This window comes from Passer montanus, unplaced genomic scaffold, assembly GCF_014805655.1.
Source record: "Passer montanus isolate IOZ18808 unplaced genomic scaffold, ASM1480565v1 scaffold27, whole genome shotgun sequence".
In the NCBI taxonomy this organism is placed as follows: Eukaryota; Metazoa; Chordata; class Aves; order Passeriformes; family Passeridae; genus Passer; species Passer montanus.
The window spans coordinates 10504239-10531594 of NW_024367372.1; the positions used below are offsets into that span (position 1 = coordinate 10504239).

A 27356-nucleotide genomic window follows, 5' to 3' on the forward strand; every position below is an offset into this window, starting at 1 on the left:
CCTGGTAGGATAAGGAGGTGATTGGGATCAGTTGACATGGGTTTATCAAGGACAAACCAGCCAGACAGCTTTTGATGAGAAGTGACGGACTGTATGGATGCAGACAGTGGTTGGAGTCAATGGACAAAAACTGCAACAAGGGAAATGTTGAGTAGATAACAAGCTAAAAAATTCTATAAGAACAGCCAAATGGTGTGCAATGTCATCTGGAGGGGTTTTGTAATCTGTGGAAATTCTCAAAACTGTGTATAACCCTGTACTTTCTCTAATGTTGAAGTATTTGTTTTGTTTCTTTTTCTTCACTTAATACATTAAATTTTTTTGCATTTTTTTCATTTTTTCATTGATTTTTTTTTTCATTTTTGCTGAACAGACATTAACAAAAGAATGGCAAAACTAGTATAAACTGCTTCAGCCAAGCCTATGTGGCTGGGTTGGGAAGCAGTCTGGGATTTCTGGCTTGGGCCCTTTCCTAGGGAATGCAGCTGACAGTGACTGTTGGGGCTGGTGGCTGTTGCTGCTAATCGGTGGTGGAGCAGTGGAGGCTGTGGGCAAGGGATTTCACAGCCGGCGCTGGTCCCTCCAGGTGCTTATGCTGACATCTATTTCCCCTTTCCCTGCTTTTTGCTGACTCTGATAATGTGTTATACTTGTTTGTTTTCTAAACACAGAGAAGACTCTGTAAGCCATATTAAGTCATAAATGTGCTCAGTCCTCACAGGCTCACTTGTTCCCTGCTGCAGCTAACAATGGGTTTCTTGTGCATTACCAAAATATTGCTCATTTACCCTAGAACCTCTCATTCTAGTTCTGATCAGACATTGCAAGACGTGACATGGTCTTTTCAAGTCCCAGAAATTTGATGACTTTTACAGTGCTCTTCTGACTAGAGGAATAACTCAAAACATTTCAGTAAAAGAAGTTTAGTGGTCCTGGCTAAAGAACATTACCAGTTTCTTGAATTTCAGAAGTGTGCTGGGTGCAGCTTTTCTGAGCAGCCTGGTATTACATTGTACCTTCATGTCTGAGAAGTGGTGGTAAGCTGTAAGAAATGGGGAGAGGGATGAGAAATGGACTGCCATACTCAAGACTTGGGATGGCTGGAGCCTTAGAAAGGTCTGAGGGAGATCCACAGAGAAGATGTGGATGGTGATCACAGACATAATGAGGGACATGTTTTTATTTCAAATACATAAATTAATCCAATATCAGTATTCATATTTGCAACCAGGTTTTTTTTTGGTGAAGTGAGTATCAGAAGTGTATCTTGTCCTGTTCAAAGAGCTGCATAAAGCTTTGGAATCAAGTGCTGCTTTTTTGAGGAGGAAGGGGAGAATACTGACTTGAGGTTAATGTTTTAAATATTTTTATCTTAGAACACGGGAGACTTGATACTACAGTAAATCAGGCAGGGAAAAGATAAATGGAAAAGTAAAACAAAATATCACATGACGTGATAAACATGAATACTTAATGTTGTGTTTGCTTTGATTAGTTTGTGTTTAAAATTCAGGCAATGTTAGTGAAATAAAATTATTTCTAATACTTCCTGTGTTTGTTGTTTTTGGTTTTTTTTGTTTGTTGTTTTTACAGATGACATGGCAGAGCTTCTTCTTGGGGAATCCAAACTAGAACTATTTTTGAAGGAAAATACTCTCAAACACAGTAGCAGTCCGCGGGGACCCCAGCCAAAGCTGACCGAGGTCAGGAAACATCTCACGGCAGCACTTGATAGGGGTAACCTCAAGGTATGTAAGTCAGCCTGAGCAAGAGTTGGAAAAATTTAAATTGATTGAAATATTGAGGAGAGGTTCCTTAAATTATATTTGCAGATTCTGAAAGTGAGATTAATACAAGAGAGCATTTTCTGTCGGAACCTTGTAATGTTCATAACCATTCTGGTCCTTCTTTTACTTAACTGTGTTGTAGCTACTGCATCAGCTTACCTCATCTGTACTCAACATCCATCTTTTCAGAGATCAAAAGAAGCTTCTTTTACACTCATCTGTAACATTCTGTTTTCAGTGGCTTCGGGGAGTATTAATTTGTCTTTCTTTTCTCTCTTCATTCCTCCCTTAGTTCTTTTTTTCAAGACATTTATTCTGCCCTTATACTTTGAAATGCTGTGAATTAAATATGTAGGCTGTGAAACATATATCATTAAGTTTTGATGCTATGTTATTTTCAACTGTGCTTGTGTTAGAAAAAAAAGTCATATGAGGAGCTGTAATGATAGGCTGCCTTTAAATAGTTTTATCACCTGGAAAAGCTGGTTTCCAACTGAGAGGTATTTCTGGTACACGTGTAAATACGCATGTGAATATCTAAAATGGCTGGTAATGCTTTTCAGTAGCTTGCTGGAATGAGATTTAGTGAATTCCCCCCTACTTCAAGCTTCTCAAATATTACACAAGACAGGATTTTGTTCATTTCTTGCTCTATTAGAAGAAACATTCTGGGGGTGATAGAAAACATACCTAATAATTATCAGAAAGAATTAGATGTGTTTTCTGAGGGAAAACCCTTTCTTATTTCTCTTCCTTCTAGCCAGAATTCCTACAAGAAGCTAACCTAGTAATGGCCAAATTAAACTATGTGGAAGGTGATTACAAAGAAGCTCTGAACACATATGCAAGAGTTGGTGTTGATGACTTGCAGCTGACTGCAGTGCCACCGTATCGGCTACGGATGATTGCTGAAGCATATTCTACAAAGGGTAAGATTGCTCTTCCCAGTATCATAATGTGGAAGTAGTTTTTTAAAGGTTAATTTATATTTTGTCCAAAGATGAAGAGTTTTTTAGTGTGAATGTCATTTACACAGTAGTGGAGTGCCATATTTGTAGATAAAATAAGAGGATGGTTTGGGTCCTTTAAATTATTCTGAGTTTGCGATAGTTGAACAACCTCAATTAATATTCTAAATGTGCTCTGGCCTGATCAAATTTTTTGAGTGTATGTATTAAAAAGTCCTCTCATATATGTCACAGTAACTGTGGCTAGTTGCCAAAAGTATTATCACTGTTGCTGAAAGTTAAGGATTACAAAACACAGTGCAGTTTTGTGCTGGCTGTGGGCAAAATAGAGAACTTTGATTCACAGTGATGCCTTTTACTGGATGTGAAAATGTTCAGCCTAAGCTAGGTTGTATAGTTAAATTGCCATTTAATTGAGAAGAGTATTAATAACATGATGAGTGACTTAAAGCAATGCATCACTTGTGCACTTTTATTTTTAATTTTTTCTAATTTAAATATTTAAAAAAAAAATCGGAAAGTGAAAGTAATTAAAAACCATTTTCTTCTTCACTACTCTAGTATAGTGAAAATTGTAATGCTGGCCTCATGTCTTAAGGTGGCAGTGCCACTTCAGTTTAGAAAACTGTAATAAACTTAGGGCTGGTCAGTGTGTTGGGGAAGATGGCAGTTTGTATGCCATCCAAAATGTATGCCTTCCAAAATAGAATTTACTGAGTGAGGTGTTTGCTTTGGTCTGCTGTGTTTAAGCATGGGTGTGGTTGCATATGTACTTTTTGTTATGGCAAGATGAGTGTCAAAGGCAGTAAAAATTTATGAGGAACTTCTATAGCTTTGACAATTGATCAAGGATTGTTTTCTACCAACACTGTCCTCCAGTAAATGTTAGAGAAGCATGAGTCATGTCCTATAGAAATGTCAAGGAAATAAGGGAACTAACTGGTAGCAGGAACAAAAGGATGCTTCATAAGTCTGGTCACTATTTCAATTAAAGTGGGAAGTGGGATTATAGGGAAAATTCTTGTATGTGATGTAAATCTGCTCAGTTTTCTCAAACAGCATCTCTGTGGGCTTTAGAGCAGTGTCTGCTTTGGGTACACTTCCACTCAGGTTTGTGGATTTTGGCTGTTCTTTTTGTTTTGTTTTTTAAATCTATGAGGATGTCTGTTGAATTTGTCATGTTCTTTCCATGGACTTGAACAACTTAAAGAATCTAAATTTGCTTTTATCTCCAAGGAATTTAATTGAATCTTTTCCCAGAACTCAACTCTTCTGGCTTTGTTTTATTTGGCCTCATAAGGATATAAACCAGTTGAAACCACAGTGGCATAAATTTTGCACATAAACTTAGTATTATTAATTTTACTTAATTCAAACATAATGTATTAGAAAATAGAAAAACAGATACAAAATATTCCAGAGTAGAAAAGGTATGTTCAGAAATTTTTTTTAAATGAGAACAGAAAACCCAGCATATTTTCTGTCTAGATGTGTGGGTTTTTTTCTTCTGATCTCAAATTTTATTCTTAAAACATTGGAATCTGTCATATGAGGCCTGATTTGTCTTGATGGGATTTCATTACTTTTGTCACTTCTGTTGGGTGACTGGCTACCAGTTTACCTGAGCAAACTATTGGGGCTTTTTTGTTGTTTTGTTCATGTTCAGGAACATTTTTCTGCTATTGTGTTTCCAGTTTGAGTGAAATTGCAGGGCACTTTGGGTTGGAAGGGACTTTAAAGATCATCTCATTCCAAGCCTGCTGTGGGTATGGACACCATCCACTAGACCAGGTTGCTCAATGCTCCATCCAACCTGGCTGTAAACACTCCCTGGGATGGGGCATCCTCAGCTTCTCTGGACAGCCTGTTTCAGTGCCTCACCACCCCCACAGTAGACAATTTCTTCCTGATAGCTAATCTGAACCTTCCCCCTTTCAATTTAAAGCCTTTATCCCTGGTCCTGTCCCTACATGCTCTTGCAAAATGTTTGTCTCCAGCTTTCTTGCAGGCCCATTTAGGTATTGGAAGGTGATTTGAGGTCTGCATAGAGCATTCTCTTCTCCAGTCTGAGCAACCCCAAATCTCTCAGAAGATTAAAAAATTTTAATTTCCTTTCTTGTCATAATAGAGGCCTGCAAGAATGTAGTCTTCTGTGTGATCTAGAATGAGGTGGTAATCACAGAGCAGTCTTAAATTTAGTATTTAAAGTCTGGACAGGTTTAGAGTAGCTGACAACTAAATAGCATATGTTTCTACCCAGTAGTGTACATTTAATTCTCACTCTCTTCCCCATTTCTGGTTGATGTTTTTCTTTCTCATTTTAAGAGTGTCTGTAAACTTTATAGTCTGAATTCAGAGTCTCTTCAGAGATGACTGAGGCTTGTAAGTATTACCCAACTAAATACAAATTATTCTTAAAGAGATTTTGTGCTTCACTGGGATTTTTATTTCTGCTTGTATGTACAGGGATAACTGGATCATAGAAAGTTTATAAAACTCTTCAGAGTATTTAGATTTTATTTCTTTGGCAATCATAGCACCATGTTATTAAGCAGTGAGGAAAAGTCCATGCTTGTTTGCAAGCATTGGCCCAGCTGCACTGTTTAATGCTGCACCATGCAGAGACAGTGAAAGACACCTGCTGAAATTTCCCCATTTGTATCCACTTCCAGTGGATTTGCAGTCTTGTAAACTATTGTGTAGTGGTCAAATACTGATGTTCTTACCACTGAGAAAGGCAGAGGGCAGATAACAAATGGTAGTTTTTAATGGCCTTGAAATTGTTTTCATTATTTAATGTGGGACCATCTCCATGTACGTACCTTTTCACTGTGAGGCTTCATTCTGTAACCTCAGAGGTGATGGACTGAGAGGGATGCAGGAGTTGACATGTTTCTTCTACAGTTGTTACAGGGTGCTTATATGAGCATGTTGCACTGTAACCATAGACAGTTCCACAGCTCACAACAAGCCCTTGGAATGAATGACCTGCTTTCCAAATGGCTCATCTTACTCCTGCACATGGAACACGCAATGTCTCTCTGTTCCTCACAGCCAGGGAAGGGTCTGTATGTGTGTATGGATGCAACAAAGTACAAAATGGATTCAGGGTCAGCTTCAAGCTGAATTTTGCTGGAGTTTTATCGACTGACAGCTAAAAAGAAGGGGAAGAAGAACAGCAGTAGTGACAACGGTGGGAAGAAAAAATGGAATTGGAACATGAAAGGGAACAGAGAACTAAGCCATCTACTGCCCGTGCTGCACTCATGAAAGGGGTCCTCACATTTTTATTACACAAATGAGTTAAATGCTTATATATGTATCTTCAAAAGAATGATTTTAGCTCTTTATGCTGCTTACAGTTTTAGTTGAGGACAGCATATTTAGAAGACTGTATATGAGAAGAGGCATAATATGGAATGATAGTAAGTCAAGCCAAGAATTCAAAGACTCTCAAACCCAGCAAGGAAGATTAAATGATTGTTGTTATTTTCTTGGAAATATCTAGTTAGTGAGATGCTGCTTCATCTCTTCCAAAGAAAGTTTCTTGCTAGATTTGTCAAAATGCAACATTGTAAAATTTCAATAAATTTTAAAGAAAATCCTATCAACTTACCTTTTGAAATATTTTCTGTTTCCATTACGTGTGACTCTTTGCAAGCCTCTGGTGTGTGGGGAATCACAGGCTCTCAGTGCCCAAGAAGTGCTGGGAAGTGGTTCCTTTCCATTGCTTGTTGTAGGGAAAATGTGCAAAATTGTTAGTGTGGTGTTAAAGGCATGGCTGTGTTTCATCAGACTGAATAGCTCATGGACAAGTTTGGTTTTCATTTTTTTTCTGGTTTCTGGCAACAAAAATAACTTTTACTAGTGATGTCTTGTGCTTTATCCTGACTCCCAGGAGATGTGGGATGATCTGATGAAAAGGTATCTGCTTCTGTGTCCATTAAAACAATGGGCAGCAGGTTGTGTGAATGCATGAGGCAAAGCCTCAGAAACTTGGTTAGTATGATTCCAGTATTTTCCTGCCTTTCTTCACACTTTTCCTCAAATTCACATGTCAAAAACAGAGTTGCAGAAGAAGATTATTTTATTTTATGTAGTTAACTTCATGGACTAGCGTACCTTTTTGACTTTACACTGATGTTTATATGTGTATGCCCATAGAATGGAGTTCTGATTACACCTAGTGTTTTCTTTAAGGAAGGAGCTAATTTTGATGCTGTGCTTCTGAGTAATGATTCTGTATGGGTATGTAGAGGGTGTTGTGTGGGATAGTGTCAATAAAATCATCATTTTTGTATTAAATACATAATTAAAAAAAATTCTAATACTTACTTGAAAACATGCAGTGGGACATATTTAAAAATATAGTGTAAAACATAAATTGAGAAGTTGGAGCTTTTCAAATCAACGGACCACTTAGTATTTGCAAAAGCATGAGAATACTTATTTGCATCTGTTGGTTAGCTTTCCCCCATCTGCTTGTAAATTTATTTGACGCATTAACAGAGGAGAAGCATAGAATAAAACAATTTTCTGTAGCAAAATGCCTGTGGTTGGAGTTGCCAGCTTGTTTCAAGAGGGTGTGATGAGGGAGAAAAAATAGGCATAAAAGAATGACATTGCTGAGGAGACAGGCAGGTTTGCATGACTGTTGTGGCAATGTGTTAGCCTGAGAGCAGATGTATGAAATTGCTGGAGCTGGCTCCCTGAAGCTGTTGCCTGTTGGGCACAGGAGCATGTCGTACCTTTAATATGAAATTTTAAGGAGCAGTACAAAAAAAAAGCAGATTTTTTTTCCCTTCTGCCACAAATATAACTTGGCTATCAGTATGGTTATTAGAGATGTCTTATGTGGATTGAGCAAAGCTAAGAAATGAGGCTGGGCAGGGGGAGGAGGAAGAAAAGACAGTCTTGAGATTCTGGTGACAAGTCTTGGCTCAAAGTAAAATGTAGAGATATTTTGGACATTTCTAGATGCATTAAATACTTGATATTTAAGTATCCTCATAGAAAGAACTACTTTCTGATAGGTAGGGAAGGTTCCCTTGTTCAAAAGGTTAAGTTTGTCTCTTTAGGGTCTATTTGTTTACTTTCTTCCCTAGATCAGTTTAATTGGCAGTGCTCAGTTCTGAGATTGAGGAGGATCTTAAACTCATGAAGAATTGAAATAAGACAAGTTATGATTCCATGAACAGGTAAAGAGTATGTATGTCTTTTTCTTTTCATGTTAAGCTTGTGTTACTAGCTCCAACTTTTCCTACTTCCTTCTCTTACAAGGCCCATCAGAAAAAAACTTTATGTGCTGTTGCCATACAGAACCATGTATTTATAATCCATTTTAATATTGGGTGAAGCTAATAATCCCCTAGGGTTGTGGCCTCTGGGAACAGAACAATTAAGTTTCTGCAAGTTTTCAGCAGTATATGAATGAGGTAATATACTGGAAAGCATGCATAGGCATTATTCAAATACTGTGCAGGCAGTATCTCCTATGTTTCTAAGCAATTTTGTTTGCTTATGGAAGCAGAGATGAAATGCATGCACAGTGGGATATTGAGGTGTTATTTTGGGGAGGAGCTCTGGCACTCTGCAATAGCAAGTTTTTATTTAGATAGGAAATAAGCTTATTGAAATTTTAGGTAACGTAATTCTGATACTGCTGCCTAAGTCAGAAGACATAATTGAAAAAATGAATTTATAATACTTGGCATTACAAATTAGTGACCCTTTCTAAAAATGCTTACAGAGGAACATAGCAATTTACAGGTCTGACATTTCTTAAAGTCTGCAACTTAGTAAACTTGATTTTAGTAAAGAAAATGTGTTTATAATTAACAGCGTATAGATTCATAGACAACTTAACGTATCTGTCAAGATGACTGTATTGCATTGCAGTAATGAATTCTTGTTAAGTGTGTGAGGGATGTTGTTTTATAAGTTAGATTGTGACATTGCAGAATTTTAGCCTTATTGCTGCAGGTCATTTTACATCTTGATTGCCTACATCTTTGTTTGAATAACTGTGTTTACATTTAGATGATGTATGTTGAGAAAGGTGAGGCTGTCTTTACTGCTGCTGACCCATATTCAAATTTAATGTTGCATTTACCAAGTTAAATGATTGGCTATTAATTAGTTCTGTTTACAGAAGCATGGAAATACTCATTAGGTTCAGTGGCAGTGTCAGGTGCACGTGGATTGCTACTTTGCAGTTAGGAGAAGATGCTGCACTTAACTTTAATCATATGCAATTGTAATGGGATCTGGTGCACTGCTAGCCTGTGTCAGCAGACACCAAGCTGCTTCATGGAAGAATGCTAAATGAAAGCTGGTTTAGTAATTATGCTGGGGATCTCTAGACTCATTAGGCAATGGGTCAAGAACTCAGGTTCCCTCCCTCCTCCTGTCTTGCTGTGCAAATGTTGCAGACTGTCAGTGAGCATTTTGCAGATCATGGCTAGGAGGCCTGTGCCATAGGGAGTTCAAATCTTCTCTGTTAAAACTTTTCTTTCCCCAGACTGCATTTGTGACATCTGCCCTGCTGGAGCAGGGAATGGAAGGAACCCAGGCATTTGTCCTGCATTCCTAAGTACTGCTTTTAGCTCTCTTATTTGAAAGCTAAAGTCTGAATGAGAATACTATGTTTCTTATTAAAATAGAATCCTTTAGGACTTGGGCAGTTTGGTGGTGTCTTCTTATTAGGTTTTACCAAATATTTAGAATTTCTTCAGAATCCTTCCTTTGGCAGGGTGAAGAGAGATTAAAAATGTTGGGCTCCAACTAAAAAGTAGAGATTCTGGCCTCTTTTTGTCATGTCACAGGACGAACAGGTATCAGAGTAGAGCTTTGTATTTTTTCCTTAGAGGTGCTTGTAGGAGGAATTCTGACACTTTGCAGCAGAACAGTGTAAATTCCATAGTTAAATAATTTCCTGACCCCTGAGCAAATAACTTCCTTGATGCCCATTCCGTATGCTGGTGTGCAGCATTTCTGCTTTTGTGGAGCATTCAGCAGAGAGAAGTCCACTCGCTCCAGGATGTGCAACAATAACCAGTCCTTTTCCCAGCTTTTATCTCTAATTTGAACTTTTTCAGCCTTGCCACAAGATGCTTGCCTGTTAAAGGGCTCTGTAGCAAGAATTGGCTGGCATATGGTTATTAAGAAACAAATGTGTGTGCAGAAAAATACGGATCTCTTCTATTTAAAAGATATTGCAGAAGTCTGTTCCTTAAGAAAATGGAAAAATTGGAGTGCATTGTATTTAGAGGAAAAGTGTGACCAGTTGTTTCACAACAGTTGTCTCAAATGATGTTAAAAGAAACCCCAAAATATTGTTATGCTTTTAATGACTGCTTGGAGTAATAAGTAGGTATTCAATTCAGAAAAACAGGTGAGTATTTATCCTTTTTCTCCCTTTTTAACTCTGAGAAACTTCAAGACACTTAGAAGCACTAGCATAACTATGGCATTAGAAAAGCTGTAGTAAGGAAATGACATTGCAGTTTGAGCATGCATGATAAAATGCTCTGTTCTGCCTGAAAAATTGTGTTCATGTTACTCTGGGTTTAGTCTAGAATGGAATTTAATTCTCTGTAAGTAGTCTGTGTTTAAAAGAGTGGGTAGCCAGAGGAGCTTCCCTTAAAATCTAGTGTGCTAAGAGAAGGGGATATTGGCCTTTTTCTGGTGCCTTTTCTGGAAAGCAGGTGTACTAAACTAGCCACAGTTAGCAGCCTTTGCATTCTGACAGTTGGAGACATTTTCCCTCAAGTCTTGGTATAATGGGATGGGCAGTACAAGGTACTACAAAAATCAGAGAAATTATTTTTGTTTCCTTTAATTGTCTAAACCAATAGGCAATCCCTACAGTGTATCTGAAGTTAAAAGGTAGTTTATTATAAATATGTTTACTTACTCTATATTATGTTTCTCTTTTCCTTTATAATAATTACTTTGCAAATATCAGTAGGGAATTGAAGACAAAAGCAGCCCTATGGTTTACTTTCTAAAAAATCTCTGAAAAAATTCTCTGCAAGCAAGAAAAATCTTTGATTGAGGACTTAATGAGTCCTTCCCTTCAGTGAGATTAGCAGTGTATGTTCTAAGTTCAGAAATAAATAAATGTGGGAGTTCCTTGATAGCAATAACAATATGCTAAACATGAAGTTTCTTTAGAAGGAGGTGAAAAGGGGCTTTTTGTGTACAGCATTCTAACACATACCATATCATGTATCAACACTTTGCATATCATATATAGGGAAGACAAAGTGCTGTATACAAAAATACACTTGGGTTTTACATGTCTGTGTAAGGAAAACAGGAATCAAACTCAGAAATCTTTATGTATTGAGGCAACTCTCTCTCTTGAAAAAGCACGCTTATTGACTGAAGTGTAAAACAGTAGTTCACTGTTTTTCCTCTGTCCTTTGATTTCTCTACTGGAAACAGTAGATAAACAATGGGGTCCATTATTATTCGTGGTCTCTAAAATTTATACAGACAAAGTACTGGCTGGAATCATGGAGAATCCTCAGATACACAATGCTCTAAGTGGTTTTGTTGGTTTTTTTGAATGATCTCAGTAGTGGTCTGAGTGCTAAGAGTACTTGGTAAAGATCTGAATTGTGCCATGGATTCCCTTTTGATCTTTGAGCAGCTTTTGGTTTACTGTGTATGGTGAAATGGGAGTGTGGTTTAGTTGGTTTTCCTACAGAACTGAAGTCTGGGGTTTTTTTGACATAAAAATGGGTGTGAGGACTTAAAAATAGTTTGTTTCTTGTCGTTGCTGAGGCATCCTCTCTTTTGGGTAATGGCCAGTTTCTGCAAATGTGGTGGTAGAGCCAGCCTGGTCTTCTATTTGTAAAAATGTTTACTTGGCTTAACCTTGACCACTGATTTGAGAGTACAGACACAAGAATGCCACTTATTCCAAGTGATAAAACTGTCTAGTGTTTGCTTTCTGAATATTTTACAAAATATGGGTACCTTTTTGAAAATTTAAGGAAAACTTTTGTAAGTTACCATATAGTTTAAATATCAGGAATATTATTTTTATTGTCCAAATGCTGTTTGTTGCTCTTCTGCTCTTATGACAAGCAATTTTTGAGTTACACTGCAAAACATGTAAACTTAATTAGTATGGACTCGTATTTGTTTCACTGCTTCTCACTTTCTTTTCCCTCAGGAGTCGTCTTGCTTGATATCAGGACTAGATATGTATGAGATAAGTGTCTTCCCAAATTAAAACTGACCCAGTTTGTTGAAATCCTTTATCTGAAAATTATTTTAACTGGAAGGGCTTAAACTTAAAAGCCTTGAATATCAAAGTCAACTTGTGATACCAGTTGTCCTGATACTCTTGAATGAAGAATCAAACAAAATAAAAGTTAAATAAAGCAATAGCTATGGCCTTTACAGCAAATACAGTAACATTTTATAGCAATAACCTGTACGTACTTTTTTCCAAATATCTCTAAGAAGTGTGTAAGCAGTTAAAGAAATGCTTATCCTTTGGGGGAGAATGGCAGATTCCTGCCTGGCAGGTGTGGGAAGAATCACAAAAGGGACAATTGACTTGTCTGATTCTATGACAAGTCTTCAGCAGATAAATTAGGGTTATATGTGTTTATTTGAACTTGTGTTTCTCTATTGTATGTGTGCTTGTTCTTGTTTTTGAGGGCCTAATATAATGATCCCTATTTTAATTAATTTCTTTTTATCTCTCAGTATTCTTACGAGGAAGGGGGCAGTATACCGTGTAATTGTTGTTGCTGTGTATATAAATTTAAAATTAAATAGTACTTTTATATACTTTAATACATTATTTATTAAATTTCATCTGTATTTAAGAAAAAAAATTAAATGTGTAGTCTGGAGTGACTTGTTTTAACAAAATCATAATTATGAAAACCATAATTTATTAAAGGTTTCTCCTCTAGTTGATATGTTTTTGTTTTGAATACAGCATTAAATTACAATTTTTACTTGTGTCATCAAAATAAATACAGCATGCAAACCATTCATTTAAGTGGCCATTTCAGAATAGATCGCCAAATAAAATTCCTTCCCCAAAGCATCGCATGCTTGAAATATATATAATCTTCTGGGTTTAATAAACATACCAGAAAAAAATGAATACTAGTTATATAGCAGTGTTTCTCTAAGTATTATTCTGTACTTGATCAAAGAACACTTAAAATTTAGTATGTTCCTGCTGCATTACTTAAAATTTCTGGCTGAACACTGACGTATTTAGTATCATAATGAAAGATTCTCAGCTAAAATAAGAAAATGCCTTTGTAGTGAGTTTTTCAGATTGAAATATTATAGTCATGGCCATAAACTGTAAAAATAGAAAGAATAAATCTGAGTCACATCTACAAATTGTTGAGTAATTTGCTTGATGTAGGAGGTGGTTACTTGGGGGCATTGGCTGTTCATAGTATGGGAGAGAAGGAATGGGGAGGAGTGATTCACACACAAATTACTGGTGCTTTCAGTCATTTTATATGTTTGTTGCAGTGCATTTACTGTGTTCTTTAGTCACCTCTGAGTTTGAAGGTGTACATGTAGGATTAGCAGGGCTTTTAGTACTGGATTCAGGATTTTGTGTTAACTGGGTGTATAGCACATAAAGCTGTAAGATGTGTGTTGTTTGTACTGGTGGTCTGGAGGGTAAAGGTGGCCAACAAACTGTGATACAGACTTAAAGCATCCCCTCAAGCCAGAAATATGGTGTGGTATATTTTTATACATATAAACTACCCTTGTACAGAGATTGAAACTTAATAGATGTTCTGAAATAATCTGGAGGCCACAGATATTTCACAGTTCTGAGTTTATCAATAAATAAACTCCAGGTTATGTAGCTGTGTCTTCCTAAGTTGATTTTTGGGTTATTTTTGTAATTGTAGTGAAACATACTATACTGACTGTACAATATTGATTGACAGAAATCCTTTGATAAACTCTTCTCCAAACTGGATTTGTACTACTTGGCATTCTACAGACATATGCCCTCTATATAACTAGGTGTTTTGTTGATGTTTTTTGTTTTTTCTCCAGCAATGGATTCTCAAATCTTTCAACAAGGAGTAGAGAATACAGTAATTTAAATTGTGGAGTATAATAATGTGGGAGCAGTTGAAGGCCCTTTAGGATTAGCATTTACTGCTGGCAAGCTGGAAGAATGACCTGAAAAAATCTCTTCACATGTGGAAAGCGCTACTGCAAATGCAATTAATTATTCAAATAAATATAAGATGAAATAGTTGGCTTGAAGGAAATGAGCTGGTGGTCTGTTGCAGATCATAAATGGAAGATAATTTTTACTAATATATAAGGGAAAGCACTAAAGTTCAGCTGATTTTTAATCCTTGTTTTAAAAGTATCCCTAATGAAAACCAGGAAGTCTTTGATCTTCTCTGCTCAGTGCAGTTGAGGCCTCCAAGTGGAGCCATGTGTCCTGTTCTGGCACAGTGAGTCCAGGTAGATGTAACCAGTTGGAGAGTGTCCGGAGGAGATAAAGGTTGGAGTTGTCAGTCACCAGTTGGAGAGTGTCCGGAGGAGATAAAAATGATTAGCTGTCAAGGAAGCATAAAAAGAGAAATTGGTGAGAATTGATATTTTTTCTTGTGAGCATGTCTCTCTCTCTAGATGAATCAAAGAATATTCTGAGTTGGAAGGGACCCAGGAGGATCAGATGGAGTCCAACTTGTACATGAATGCCCATAGGAGGATCAAACCCATGACCTTGGTGTTATTGCCACCATGCTGAAACTTGCAGTGTTTTGTGAAGAACAGAATGACCTTTCTATGGGGATGAATCAAATTAATTAATCTAGAGAGGGAGATTTAACAACTAGGAAGAAAAACTATTTGTGAGAATAGTTGAGCTCTGTGGTAATTTGCATATGAAGGCCAAGGCATCCCTATTGTCAAAAGCTTTTAAGAACAGGTTGGACCAATGTCAGGGCTTGGTTGATTCCTCCATCAGATAAATGGATTTATATTCTCAAGATCCTTTCCAGCACTTTAATTATCTTGAAAATAGCTGTAATGGAAGTGACTTGTGTAGGAGTTAGTATTGATTAGTAAGAGTTGGATTTTTATTTGAGACAAGTGAAGATTTTTTTTTTCACTTTCACTTTTTTTTCACTTAATGTATTTGTTGGGTAAGTCCTGAGCAAAAAAGGCTTCCATGGCCTTGATGAGAGTTAACTACCTCTTCTAAATTTTAATACAAAAATTACACTTCCTAACACATTATTTTAAATGTATTTGTTTTTGTAGATACTTTTGTCTTGCACAGTGGCTGGGTTAATATTACCTTGAGTGCTTTTTGGTGCTGTACCTTGGTTTCTATGATCATTTTGGAGAACTGAAGACATAGTAATGTAAAACTGGTATAGAAAGACACTATATATTTTTCATGGTAGATTGTCAAAATGCCTTTTAAATCAAAATTGCTTTAAAAATTGCTCTGGATTTATAATTATTAAGGAGGAATAATTTTTATTTATGTATTTATTTGTGTCTGTTTTAGGGGACCCTGCCTTCATTTCCTTTGTTTCTTCCCCTGAACTAAAGGGACTTAACCTGGAATATGTTTTAGCTATTAATATTATGACATTAGTTTTTAATGCTTTGTTTGCATTTTTTTTGCCTCCCAAGGTCTCTGTCTCGAGAAGCTGCCTATATCTTCCTCAGCAAGCAATCTCCATGTGGACCGTGAACAGGAAATTGTCACATGCTATGAGAAGGCTGGGGATATTGCTCTTCTGTACCTTCAGGAGATAGAAAGGGTAAGCTGGGGTGATGTTCTAAATTGAAGATTTAAAGATTGATAAAAATGCCTTTTTAAAAGAAATTTGTGTCACCTTTTATTTCTAGGAGTTATACACTATTGCTTTTTATTTAGATTTTGAGGTACATTTGGGCAAAGTGCAGTGCACCTGGGGCTGTGTTCTGTGGCTTGTGGATGCTGTCAGGGTGAAGTGAGCTGGCAATATCCATCTGATCCTCTTTCACACCCATTGCTTGCAAGCCTCAGGCCTGTCACTTGACAGCTGTCTTTGAAGGAGTTATAAGACACATTTAGGGTCATGAAAAACAGAAGAAAGGGGAAAGAAAACTGATGTGATGGGGGAAAAGTAATTCATACTTTTAAAAAAATACATACAGGTTTTTATTTTCTGAGGGTTTTTGCTGTTTTATTATTGTCTTATAGTGGCTGGTAGACTATGTGCACCACTGAAAGCTGATTACATTTTGACAGCATTCTTAATGCTGATGTAATACAATTATTTCTGAATTGTTTTTTGGAAATCACTCTGGAGATAGCTTTTAATCTTCTTACTTCTCTCTGCAGCAGAGAGTTTTATTATCTCTAAGAGTATAGCCAAGAACAAAAGGGTTTATATTTAGGTGGCAATGGAGGTAAAGCTCAAAATGGCCTATTAGCCACCACTAACAAATGGCAAAGATTTCTCCAATATTAAATATTAGATTCCATGGAAAAGTACCCAAACTTTGATTTTAAGGTTTTTTTTTGTTGTTTTTTTTTTTTTCTGGATACCTTTCCCTCCCCCTTTTCTTGTGTTCTCTTAGGTAATTAATGCCAACATACAAAACAGAAGCCCTAAGCCAGGGCCCACTGCACATGAACAAGAGCTTGGTTTTTTCCTGGAAACAGGACTTCAGAGAGCACATGTTCTATATTTCAAGAATGGGTGAGATTTGAGTCTTCTTTTATTGTGTTTACTTTTTTAGTTTAGGTTTTGTATTTGTGATTTAACTGGGCATAATTTTTTTGCAATTGTGGATTCTGTAATTGTGAGGTCTCTTATTAATAAAGTAGTAACATTTCGATTAAAATACTAAGGCTGCCCATATTGTATTTATTTACATACTGGAAAATTGTTTAGTCAAAGTATATTAAGCAGAAAGCATTTTATAATTTTGCTTACTAAATGTAAGAACTTAAAGTACCTTAACCTTTAACTATTTGAAATTTACTATCGAACACTGTTAAAGAGTGATTGTCAACATATTGAAACAGTTGATATTTATAATTTTGATTTTGTAATTTTTTTCCAAATCTCTTCAGTTATCACTTATTTTAACATTATGCTGCAGGATAAATGTGCATGAAGATCAACAGTATGTATACAAGTATACAATCTTTATTGTTCCTGCTCTGTAGATCCCTTTAGATTCTGCATGGGACTTCCTTTATAATTTATTTTAAATAAGGCTTTGCTTAAAAGCCTAAAAATAAATTCAGTTACCACACAGAACAAGAAAAAGAATACAACTCTCCATTTTGAAGAACTTTGAAACTCAGCACAAATGGGTTTTAAGTACATTTCTGAGATTTGTTGAAATACATAGATTAAAAACTTGTGTCTGGGGCTTCTTATTTCATTAGGAAAATGTGATTTTGTTGAAATACTGGAACTTTTGATGGGACTCCTGTTTTGTACCAAAAAATGTTTCTTATTCTTTCGAGTACATAAACGAGAGATGAAGGAAATAATGCAGTGTCTGTAAAGAGTTCGAGATTTCTATGTACTGAAGGTAGGGGAAAAAAAAACCTACCTGAGTTTTAAGCTGTTCAGCAATTTCAACATGGAAATGATCACTACACTTTTGAAATCTCTTTCTTAAAGTATTGAAGTAGTAGTGCAATAACATGATCTGAGACTTACCATTTAGTTCTGTTTCCATAATTTAATTGCAGGAGGAATGGAATGTTCTCAAAGCTAATTTTTTTTCATTTATCAGAACTAAAAATAAGATCTCTGTTTTCATGTCTGCACAAAAAATAAATAAAATACAGTTACTGCCAAAATCCCAGTGGCAGTCTCTTATGGTTAAGAATAAGCTAATAATTCCACATTTTGAAGAATTTTGATTGAAGGCCAGGGATGGAAATAGTGCATTTAATCTGACATGTTTTGTGTAAAAACAACCAGCAGGAGACATAGCAGATTGCAATTAATGAAGAAAACAAAAAGCAACTGCACAAAAAAAGTCATGCAGTGGATTGTTAAGGAATATCCAGACAGGAGTGGTTTTCCTAGACTGTATCAAGGGTGAGCTTTGAAAGGTGATTTTATTCCGTGTACATTTTAATTCTTCACAGTGAATTTCCTAGTGATCTTGTTAACTCCTACACAAGCATGTTTTTTTTTTTTTTTCAGTCTTTAGTACAGTGGTCACTTGCAGTTTATAAACTAATTACACATTATATATATAATTTTGAGTTTCTTCTTCCAGTTCTGTAGGCCAGTGGTACTGTTTTTGTGGTATGATATGAAGCAAGGTGTTAGGAAAAATAGGTCTGTGAAAATAATTATTTTACATGTTCCTACTGTTACATCTTTTAGTTTCCTTCCTTAATTCAGTCAATCACAGGTCTTGCAATATTTCCTAATATGGTCATTGTTCCAGGCTTCTTGTTATGTGGCTGCTTTTAGAGATTGCTTTTTTATTTATTTCATTTTTAAACTTGGGTTTGCCAGTACTGAAGAGAACTTCAAATATATACTATAAATTATAGCCTGCTTTTTAATAAATCTATTTTAAGGATGTCTTTTTTCATTTTTAAACGTATCATCCCTCCTGATGTTTGGTTACAGAAAGTAGATGTGAGATTTTTCCAGGAAGCTTTGGAACATGCTTCATGTTTGAATGTAATCTAAAATCATCTTCATACATATGTGTCAGTTTCAAACAGAAAAGAAAATAACTTCTATATGAGCTGGAAGACCATAATTTCAACAGTAACATAGGCAGTATTGCTGCCTACCTATTAAGTTGGTTGATCTACTTGAAATTTCCCTTTCATTTGTTAACTGTACAGAGATTTTCTTTTAAGTTGAATAATCAAGATTTTGTAGAGGATTCAGTGGTTATCTTTCAGGTATGCATTATCTTGTATAAAAAAAAACTAGGAAGTGCTTGAAACTTAACTTAGCCTTTCTGCTAAGTGGTGGTATTTTGAAAATACATGGAAATGCAATTAGCTAAACAAAAAAAAAGAAATTGAAGTGGAAATGGTCTGAACCAGAAAAGTGTTAGTTTAGTGCTAATAAGACACAAAACTGAAATTAATGGTTTCTTCTGAAGCATACAGAATTTTATTAAAGAAACAAACTACATACCCGTTTTTCACTTGGGAGATGAGGAACATTTTAGTTTGGAAATTGTAACAAGAAGTTGAAGAAGTTGTTCTAAAACTTAGAGTAGGGTTTGTGTGTTTTTAAAAAACATTCTGAAATGTAGCATTCTGTGCTTTAAGGCTGATTACATAACTTGTACAGTAGTTGCTTTGTAATTTCATATTGAAGGAGTTCAAAGTCTTGATGTTTTTCCAAGAAAAGCTGTGAGCACAGGAACTTTGACATTGGTGTTTAACATAGCTAACTTTCAAGTACAATGCCCCTGAGAAAGGACAGCTCTTTAGGTACCCTGTGTTTCTTTTATCCTAGTATTTGTGTTGTGAGATTTACAAGTTGATTTTGTCTGGTTTTTATTTTTGAGGTAGTAATGTTCACAAATATACTGGAAATGTATGCTCTTGAAGCAAAATGGCATTTTGGTTGAAGTCTAAAATCAGGAGGCCATAATGTGAAAATCAGACTTACCTAGCTTTCAGAGCTATTTTTGTAGCTTCTCCTTTATTTTACTCCCTCCAAGGATATTGCTCTGGATCCAGACTGCAGTTTGGTCTAGTCTCCATCATGGTTCACATACTCGCTCAAACCCTGAGGATCCCAGAGATGGACCCATGATGGTCCTCATGGGGCCATTACCTCTGCTGGCACTGTCATGGTGAAACAAGACATTTCTAGTCTCCTCCAGGAAGTTATTTCTTATATATAGGCTTATTCTTCATAGAAAATTAGTCCTGAAAAAAAGGAATAAAAAAATCAACCAATTTTTGTCATTTTTCTTATAATGAAGATAATTGATTTATATTGACTTTAAATGTTTGACAAGCACAGCAAAAGACCTCCTTAGAGTATGGGACTTAACTATGTAGAATTTCTTTTATCTGTTTTTTTCTTTTCACTATAACATATAACAGAAATAGCATAAGAACACTGCACTCTTTCTGTTTAGAGAGGAACAGTGGATGGGAGGCAGTCTGTAGGTGCTTTGGTTCCACATGTATATCCATACAGTGCTCACAGAGATTTTACAGGGATGAAATCCATGAGAAAAGGATTTATGTAAATGCTTGACATATATACACATGAAGATCCTGTAAGATTTGCTCTCTGCTGTATGAGAATATAGTGCTAGATACCCATCACTTTGCATCTCTTGAAATCCTGTTGCACATCCTAAATCAGTTTCAAAACAAGTTGGTGTTTAAGTAAAGAATAGAAAGTAAAATGAAAACATTGAAATCCTACAAAGTATCACATTTCTTATATGTAAAATGTCACTGCTCTGTGTTGGAAAGCAAATAAAATCACTTCTGTTGCAGTTTTCAACACAGCTTTGTTCTCTATATGCTTGCTTTCATGTTTGTGTGGTTAGGAAGCTAAAGCAGGAATATATTCAAGATAGGAACAAAAATAACTTCTCTGTGATTCCTAGCAAAAATAAGATTTCAAAGGATACTTCATTGTCTGTCATATCAGGTGCTTTCCTCATCCTTGTTTCCAATACTGTTCTCACCTGTTAGTTTTATTGATAAAACTTTATTTGAGCATGAGGGAAAATTATTATTCCCTCAGATCTTCAAGATAAAATCATCCATTATGAATGCTTTCTCTTTCAAACCTTACTGTATGTTTATTGCTCAGAATTGTGTCTTAACTTCAAGAGTTGAAAACAAGATTCCATTGTGAAGTTACAGGTGGGAAACCTGGCAGTGTTACACAGAACACTAAGGTGGATATAAACATTAAGAAATTACTTTATTCAAAATCTTATCCACTTTTGTAATAACTAGTTGTACAAAGAACAGTGAAAGAGTAATGTTGGTGTCTGAGTTGATGTTCAAGACTGATACTCTTAACAGTTTGCAGTTGGAATTCTGACTCCAGCTCACTTTTCCCAAGAAGATACTTGGCATTTTGTAGGCCATGTACCACGTCTTGCTGACAGTGGCTGTTGATTGCATTTGCAAGCATCAGATTGAAGGTTTTGGTTTTGTGCTTAATTGGGATGGCTGGCAAACAAAATGGTCTTGGAGGCTCAAATAGGGGAGTTAATATTTTGTACACTTCCCCTGCTCCCCTCAAAATCCTCATTTTACTGTTCTACTTAATGCTCATGTTTTTCACTCTGCAGAGGAGTTGCTATTGTCATTTTCCCCAGACCCACCCTCCTCCTGCCCTCCTAGTGTGCAATTTCCTTGTTTGCCTTTTGCTGGTTCAGGTGCTTGTTTGGTTCTTCTGTGGAGTTTTGTTGTCCAAGAAATCATCACTTGCTGTCATTCTGGTGAGAAGAATTGATTCACTGGAAGGTGTGATAACGGCTGGTGTGGCTGTCAGAAAAAGAGATGGGACCATGCAAGTGAGAGTAGGAAGATACCAAGAAGGAAGAATGGTGGAAAAAGAGAACAAACACTAAGAGATGAGAATGGGGAGGATGGGATCTTCCTCTTCAGGTCGTGAACCATTAGATGGACTAAATACCAGAGGAGCTGCAGTCTAGGCAGCAGGTGTTTTCATTTTGAATGCATGAGTGCCAGAATTCCTGCTTGATTGTGCTCTTTCAAATACTTAGGCTTGTGTAGCTCTAATGGCACATTGAAGATGTTTTATTTATAAGCTCAAACATGTGTTAAGAACTTTCAAGCATCAAACAAACATGATCTTCTGTAGCAAATTTGAGATATCTGGGATTTTTCTTTCTGCATGAGGTAACAATGGATAAAATAAGAAGTATGCCATGATAATTTTTAAGTGGACTTTTAAAAAGAGCAGTTTAGATTCTGGCAACAAATTAGGGATTTTCTACATTTTGTTCAGAAATTAATGCCCAGTGTTAATTAATGTTTTGTGAAAATTATATAATATTGTGGGTGTACTGAAAGTGTAAGTATGAAAGGAGGAGTGGGAAAACAGAGCTGTCTGGAGTTGCAACTATGTTGCCTCTCATAGCTAGGTATCCAAACAATTAACAGGATGTTTTTCTAATTGTGGAAGTTATACTTCTCCACCCTCTTAAACCTGATGGAGAACAAAGACTTTAGTCACAATCATCCAAAGCACCATCCATTGTGCAGAGTATGTAGTCTTGTCCATTTGGTCAGGCCTTTAATAAAGTTATGGAAGTGAGCTATAGAATTGCAGTCCTTTTAAATTTTTTTAAATTTCATCTCTGTAGGGCTATATAAAGCAGTAGGGTAAATTGCATACCTCGGTATTGAGATGTTCTCTTACAGTTTAAGAATTAATCTCTTGATTTGTCAAATTTCTTGATTTTTGCTTCTGTAGTAACTTCTTTTAATGTGAAATTGTTTCTGGCCTTAATACTGTTTAAATGACTCTTAATTAGCCAAAAGTAATAGTTAGAGTGTATGGATTTCAGTAGTTACATTTTTTGTAAATATGTCAGTTATACTGAAGTTACTGAAATGTCACTGTTCTGATTGGCATACATATTAAGAGTTTCACTTGCCCTTACTCCTTACCTTTAAAATAATTCCTTTTTTTCCTTTCATATTTGAATTTTTGGGAGGAAAAACCCCCACACTTTAAAACTTGCAGTGTACCTATGAGTTTACAAACATTGCATTTCTTTTTTCTGTTTATAAATACAGACAGATAAAGCACAAGAGAAAGTGGAAGTGAGCTCAATTCCAAAAACAACTTCTGTTTCATCCCTTTGGTCAAGCCCTATAGATTTTATTGTTACTGGTTTCTCTTCTTTTAAAAGACGAATTTTTGAAAATGTGATATAGTAAGTCTCAGCAATGAAGTAATAGGACAGGATAAGTAGCTCAGCCTATTCACCAGCATGGTTCTGGATATGCTTTTCTCACTTAAATGGGAATAGCATTGACAATTTAGCCGCCAAATTGCAGAGCAGGTGAGGTTTGGTATCGCTCAGTTTGCAAAAATTTATTCTAATTAAATTTTTAATCATTAAAAGGCAGTGGTAGACTAAATATTTGGTGTTTTTGACTGAGAAGCATAAAGAAAATGCTTGACAAACAAATCCCTTCTTAGTAATTGAGAAGATATTACCAAAACATGCTGTAAGTACAGAGTAAATTAATCTTACCAACATTTCTAAGGTTAATTTTAAAACATTCCTTTTTTAGTCTCTGTTGAGTATATCATGATTAGATCTCACAAATTTTGTTATAAGGAATAGTGTTTGGGGTTTTTATCCTAAGATCATTCAAACATAGACTGCTTCTTGTTGAGCAGTTTCTTTTATTCTTTTCTACTTTTTCTGTGTGTTTAAAACAAAAATAAGAAGCATTGGTGAGAGTGAGGTTTATCTGGACCAGTAATGCCAAAGCACTGTGTTGTCTGATGCTAAACACACTTTTTAAAACCAAGAAACTTCTGGGTGGTGATGGTGACAAATTTGTTTGTGCCTAAAGTTTGCTACTGCTGGCCTTCATGCCTGTAGTACAGGTTTCCTGATTTTGCCTCAAAAGCTTGTCCTTGGTGCCCCTTAATTTTTTTCCTGTACTTTGCTTGTATCATATCTACAGTTATTAATTTCTGTCTCTGTTCAGGAGTGAGCACTTTTGTATAGGTGTGGTTAAGACATTTGCATTATTCTAAACTGAAATTTTTTAAGGAACCTAAAAGCTGATCTTGTATCAGAATAATTAATTAGGTTCTGACATAAGCAGTTGGGGTTTAGGGTGCAAATATATAGACACAAGGATGCACACAGGCCCTAAGGGCATGTCTGTACAGACTTTCAGTAAATCTTGGTTCTCAGCCTAACTGGCAGATTGCTTCTTAAAGAGTCAAAGTAGGGTATTTTTTCTTGAAGATTTAAAGCAGCAAACATTCTAATTGTCTTTAAAAACGAGGAAGATACAATTCGAAGGAGTTGATTTGAGCATGTTCTGGCAGGAGGCAGTCATAGAAACACACATGTATGTTACTGTCAGTGTCCATCTGTGGGCTGTCTTTGTCTTGTCTGAAATCACTGAAAACGTGTCAGTTCCAAGTGAATGTTAATGTACCTTAAAATTCCTTGTCCCTGAAAGGAGGTGATCTCAAAGTCATTTACAGACACTGTGGGACATTGCTGTCTAAGTTAATGTGCTCTTTTGCTCTGGCATTCCATCAGCACAGGGAGAACTGCTGACATGAAAGCACATCCTAGTGAAAAGCAGGTAAAAGCTCTGTGTGTCCCAGGCTAGGAAGGAAAACCATGTACCAGAGCAGTCACCACTCTTCTCAATGTTACAAACTGTTAACAAATACAGGAAATGTACTTCGCTAAAAGCAGTGTGGTGTGGAGATCTACCATATTATTAATGGTATATTTTGCTTCATTTCTTGTCTCTGAAAGCATTTAACTAAATTTTAGGGTGACTTAGATTGTAGTTTTAAGGTCTTTTTTTTTTTAGTAAATTTCATGTAGAAGATGCTTGACAAATCTGTTTTGTGTTTGTGTTGATGTGTACAGTGGATCACTGTTAAATGCTTTATGAAGCAAAAGCTAATTCTCTATTTTAAATGCTTTTTTTCTTGTGCAATCTTACTGCTTTTTCCATGGTACAGTAGAACTTCAGTCACAAGTTTCAGTCCCTTGCAGATGCTTAAAAAATTGTAATGGGTAACTGAAAGTAACCTGTCATGAAGTGTTCAAAGGCTTGTGAAAGTTGCATGCATTTTCATAACATGTTTTGCTATTGTTCTTATAACGCATCAAAAGACATAAACATCACATGGAAAAAATGCCAATTCCTATAATTTAATGAAGTTGTTGTGATTTGAAGTTCTACCACATAGTACGTGTTTCATCCGCACTGGGAAAATAAAATTTCAAGCTGACAAGTTCTTGCTCATAACACTTTTTCAACAATTTTGCAGGGAGCATTTCAGTTTTGTGGCAAATCTGCTCTGTTTGGTTTGGTTTTGTTTTTTTAAAATCCTGTTGTAAGCACACATTTGTGACTTTGCAATGCAGTCTTTGAGAGAGAGTTCCATTCATGAGAAATACCTACTTAGACCAGACGACTTAAAGCTGGGATTCCAGTGGACTGGTTTTGTCTCTAAAATATTTGGAACGTGGCATTACTGAATGATATGTATTTTGACTTTACAAAAGTGCTGAATGTATCCAGCTTCAAATGAGTTTGGAGGTTTTCTTGAAATCTGGCCTAATGACTTTCTGTCCTTCCTATTAGTGTATGAAGTTGGTGTAATAGTCATCAGCTATTGAGGCTGCCTGTTTGAAATGTATAAATTAATATAATTTTTCACACAGTTGTTTCCATGCAGATGTTTGCACAAGGTGAATTTTCTTTAGCATGTAGTAGCTGGTCTCTGTTCAAACTCTGCTGTAGTGTGTGGGCCTTTTACAAACAATTTTTGTGTCTCGTGTGACTGGTGATTATTTCTCTTTAGCTAACTGGTGGCATTTTTTGGCATAACTTTGAACTATTCATATGGGTTTTGTTACTTGGGAATGCTACTTCTTTTAAAATGAACTTTCATAAAGAAGTATTTTAGAAGGTGAATTTGTGCTGATGAAAGGTGATTTCCGTGCTAGTGAAAGATGTGTGGAAACTGAAGTTTCTGAAATATCCTGATAATCCTTTATTATGTAAAACAGAACAGAGATGAGTGCTGTCATGTAATCTGAAGAGTAGAATAAATGAGTAGGTCTCTAGGTGAAGTGATGGGAGTTCTACAGTCCTATAGCAAGATGTCTTGCATCAAACACTAGTTTCAGATATTCTGCAACTGAATTGAAAGAAAGTATGTCTATAAAATTGCTGGCTTTTTTTGAATTTGTACCGAGTTGCAGCTCAAAAGTCAGTATTTCAAACATCTTTTTAAATACAGACAGCAGACTAAAGAAGGCAGTTTTAACATCTGATTTATAGCGCAGTGCAATAGGGCTTTTACTTACAGAAAGCTTACACAATATGTAATATTTCTTGTCTCTTTTGGATGTCTGGGTAAATGCTACACAGCTTGCACATGACATCACACCTTAAGACAACATATGATGTATAGCAATGATTTAATACAAAATACACTTTTGATCAAATAATTTTCTTTTGTAACTAAACCTGAAATAGTGAAATGGTTGTCCTATCTGTTGCGTTCACGTTACAGAATTCTGTTGTTCAGGACAGCCTAAAGCTATCCCAATCCTTCACCTGTTCAAAGACAAATTGTATTAATATAAAATAGAATATCCTCAACTGCTTTTATGTACAATAAAACCTCCAAACGACTGATAAAGAGATGAGAAAAAGGTAAAGATATAAGACCAATCAATGTAATCTGTTGTTTGAGAAGAAAGTTCAGACCTGCTAAAATATCAGTGATGCCTCAGATGGTCTTGAATCTCTGCCAAAGCTGTTTAGGAAGCAGATGTGGGAGAAGTGTAGACGGAGAAACTTGGGTTTCAGAAGCCACGAAAAACAAGTCAGAGTCAAGGACAGAACACTGATCCCCCAGTTGTCTTCTGGCCACGGAATGGGCCCTAAAGTGTTTGTGCTCTTATCTTTTTGAAAAGAAGTTCAAAATTTTATGTTTTGTATTGCTTTCAGTGTTACAAGATTTACTCATTTTTAGTCTCCCTGTTTTAAGGTGTCAAGGGACAGCTAAAATGGATTTTTTTTCAAAGTTTATATTGAAGCCTAATGTAATTGAAAACTAAAACTACTGTAGCAATGAGAACAACTTTGTTTTGTCTTTTTTCTTTTTGAGGTGGCTGCTTCTTACTTTTTTCCTTGCTTTCCCTTGATCTATCTACTGATCATGAAAATGTTTATTTTTTCAATAAGCTGTCAGGGAATGTTGTTATAGTAATCAGTGGTGAGGTTCCCAGATAAATATCTCTATATATCTATCTCACAGGAAGGCAATGAGGCTATGAAAGGAAAAAAAAAAAGGTAGCATGGATTTTAACAACTTTATTGAGTAATATTTTAAGGTGTTACTTCATCCAAGTTGGAGTACTGTCAAATTCTATGTTTATACACAGGAACTTGACAAGAGGAGTTGGTAGATTTAGAGAGTTACTAAGAGCTGTCGAAACAAGAACTACACAAAACCTGCGAATGGTAAGTTATATTAACCCACTTTCCTATTGTAGCATCTGAATTTCAGTAGGCAGAGAAAGCACAAATATAGTGGATGAATTAAGAGACAATAGTTGGATATGCAGCATATATAAAGATGAAGGCTATCAAGTTATAAAGCCTCTTAAAGAAAAACCATAAAAACAAAATAATGAAGATTTGTTACTTATATTGTCAGAAGCTTGAATCTTTTATTAATAAAAAGTAGAGGCTTATATTTTTTTACTGTCACGTAATTATTTTCAAAATATCCTAGATTAATTTCCTAATACTGGGCCTTTAAAACTTCCAAACTAGTAGTAAGAAGGTAAGTGATTTCTTAAGTCAATAACTGATTGC

At 35.8% G+C, this 27356-nt stretch overlaps 1 protein-coding gene across 5 annotated transcripts in view; it reads left to right on the top strand.

Moving 5' to 3' along the window:
• The first annotated feature begins 1594 nt into the window (after positions 1-1594).
• Positions 1595-27356, top strand: part of TTC7B (tetratricopeptide repeat domain 7B) — a 102913-nt gene continuing 77151 nt past the window's right edge. For 3 of the 5 annotated variants that reach the window (XM_039712627.1, XM_039712629.1, XM_039712630.1), the window contains exons 1-5: positions 1596-1748; positions 2548-2716; positions 15428-15558; positions 16364-16485; positions 26921-26999. In XM_039712627.1, the coding sequence (XP_039568561.1) occupies positions 1599-1748; positions 2548-2716; positions 15428-15558; positions 16364-16485; positions 26921-26999 (651 nt within the window). In that variant the 5' untranslated portion in view covers positions 1596-1598. Of the gene's footprint in view, positions 1749-2547; positions 2717-15427; positions 15559-16363; positions 16486-26920; positions 27000-27356 lie in introns of all 5 variants that reach the window. The other 2 variants (XM_039712632.1, XM_039712631.1) reach the window with 2 other exon arrangements.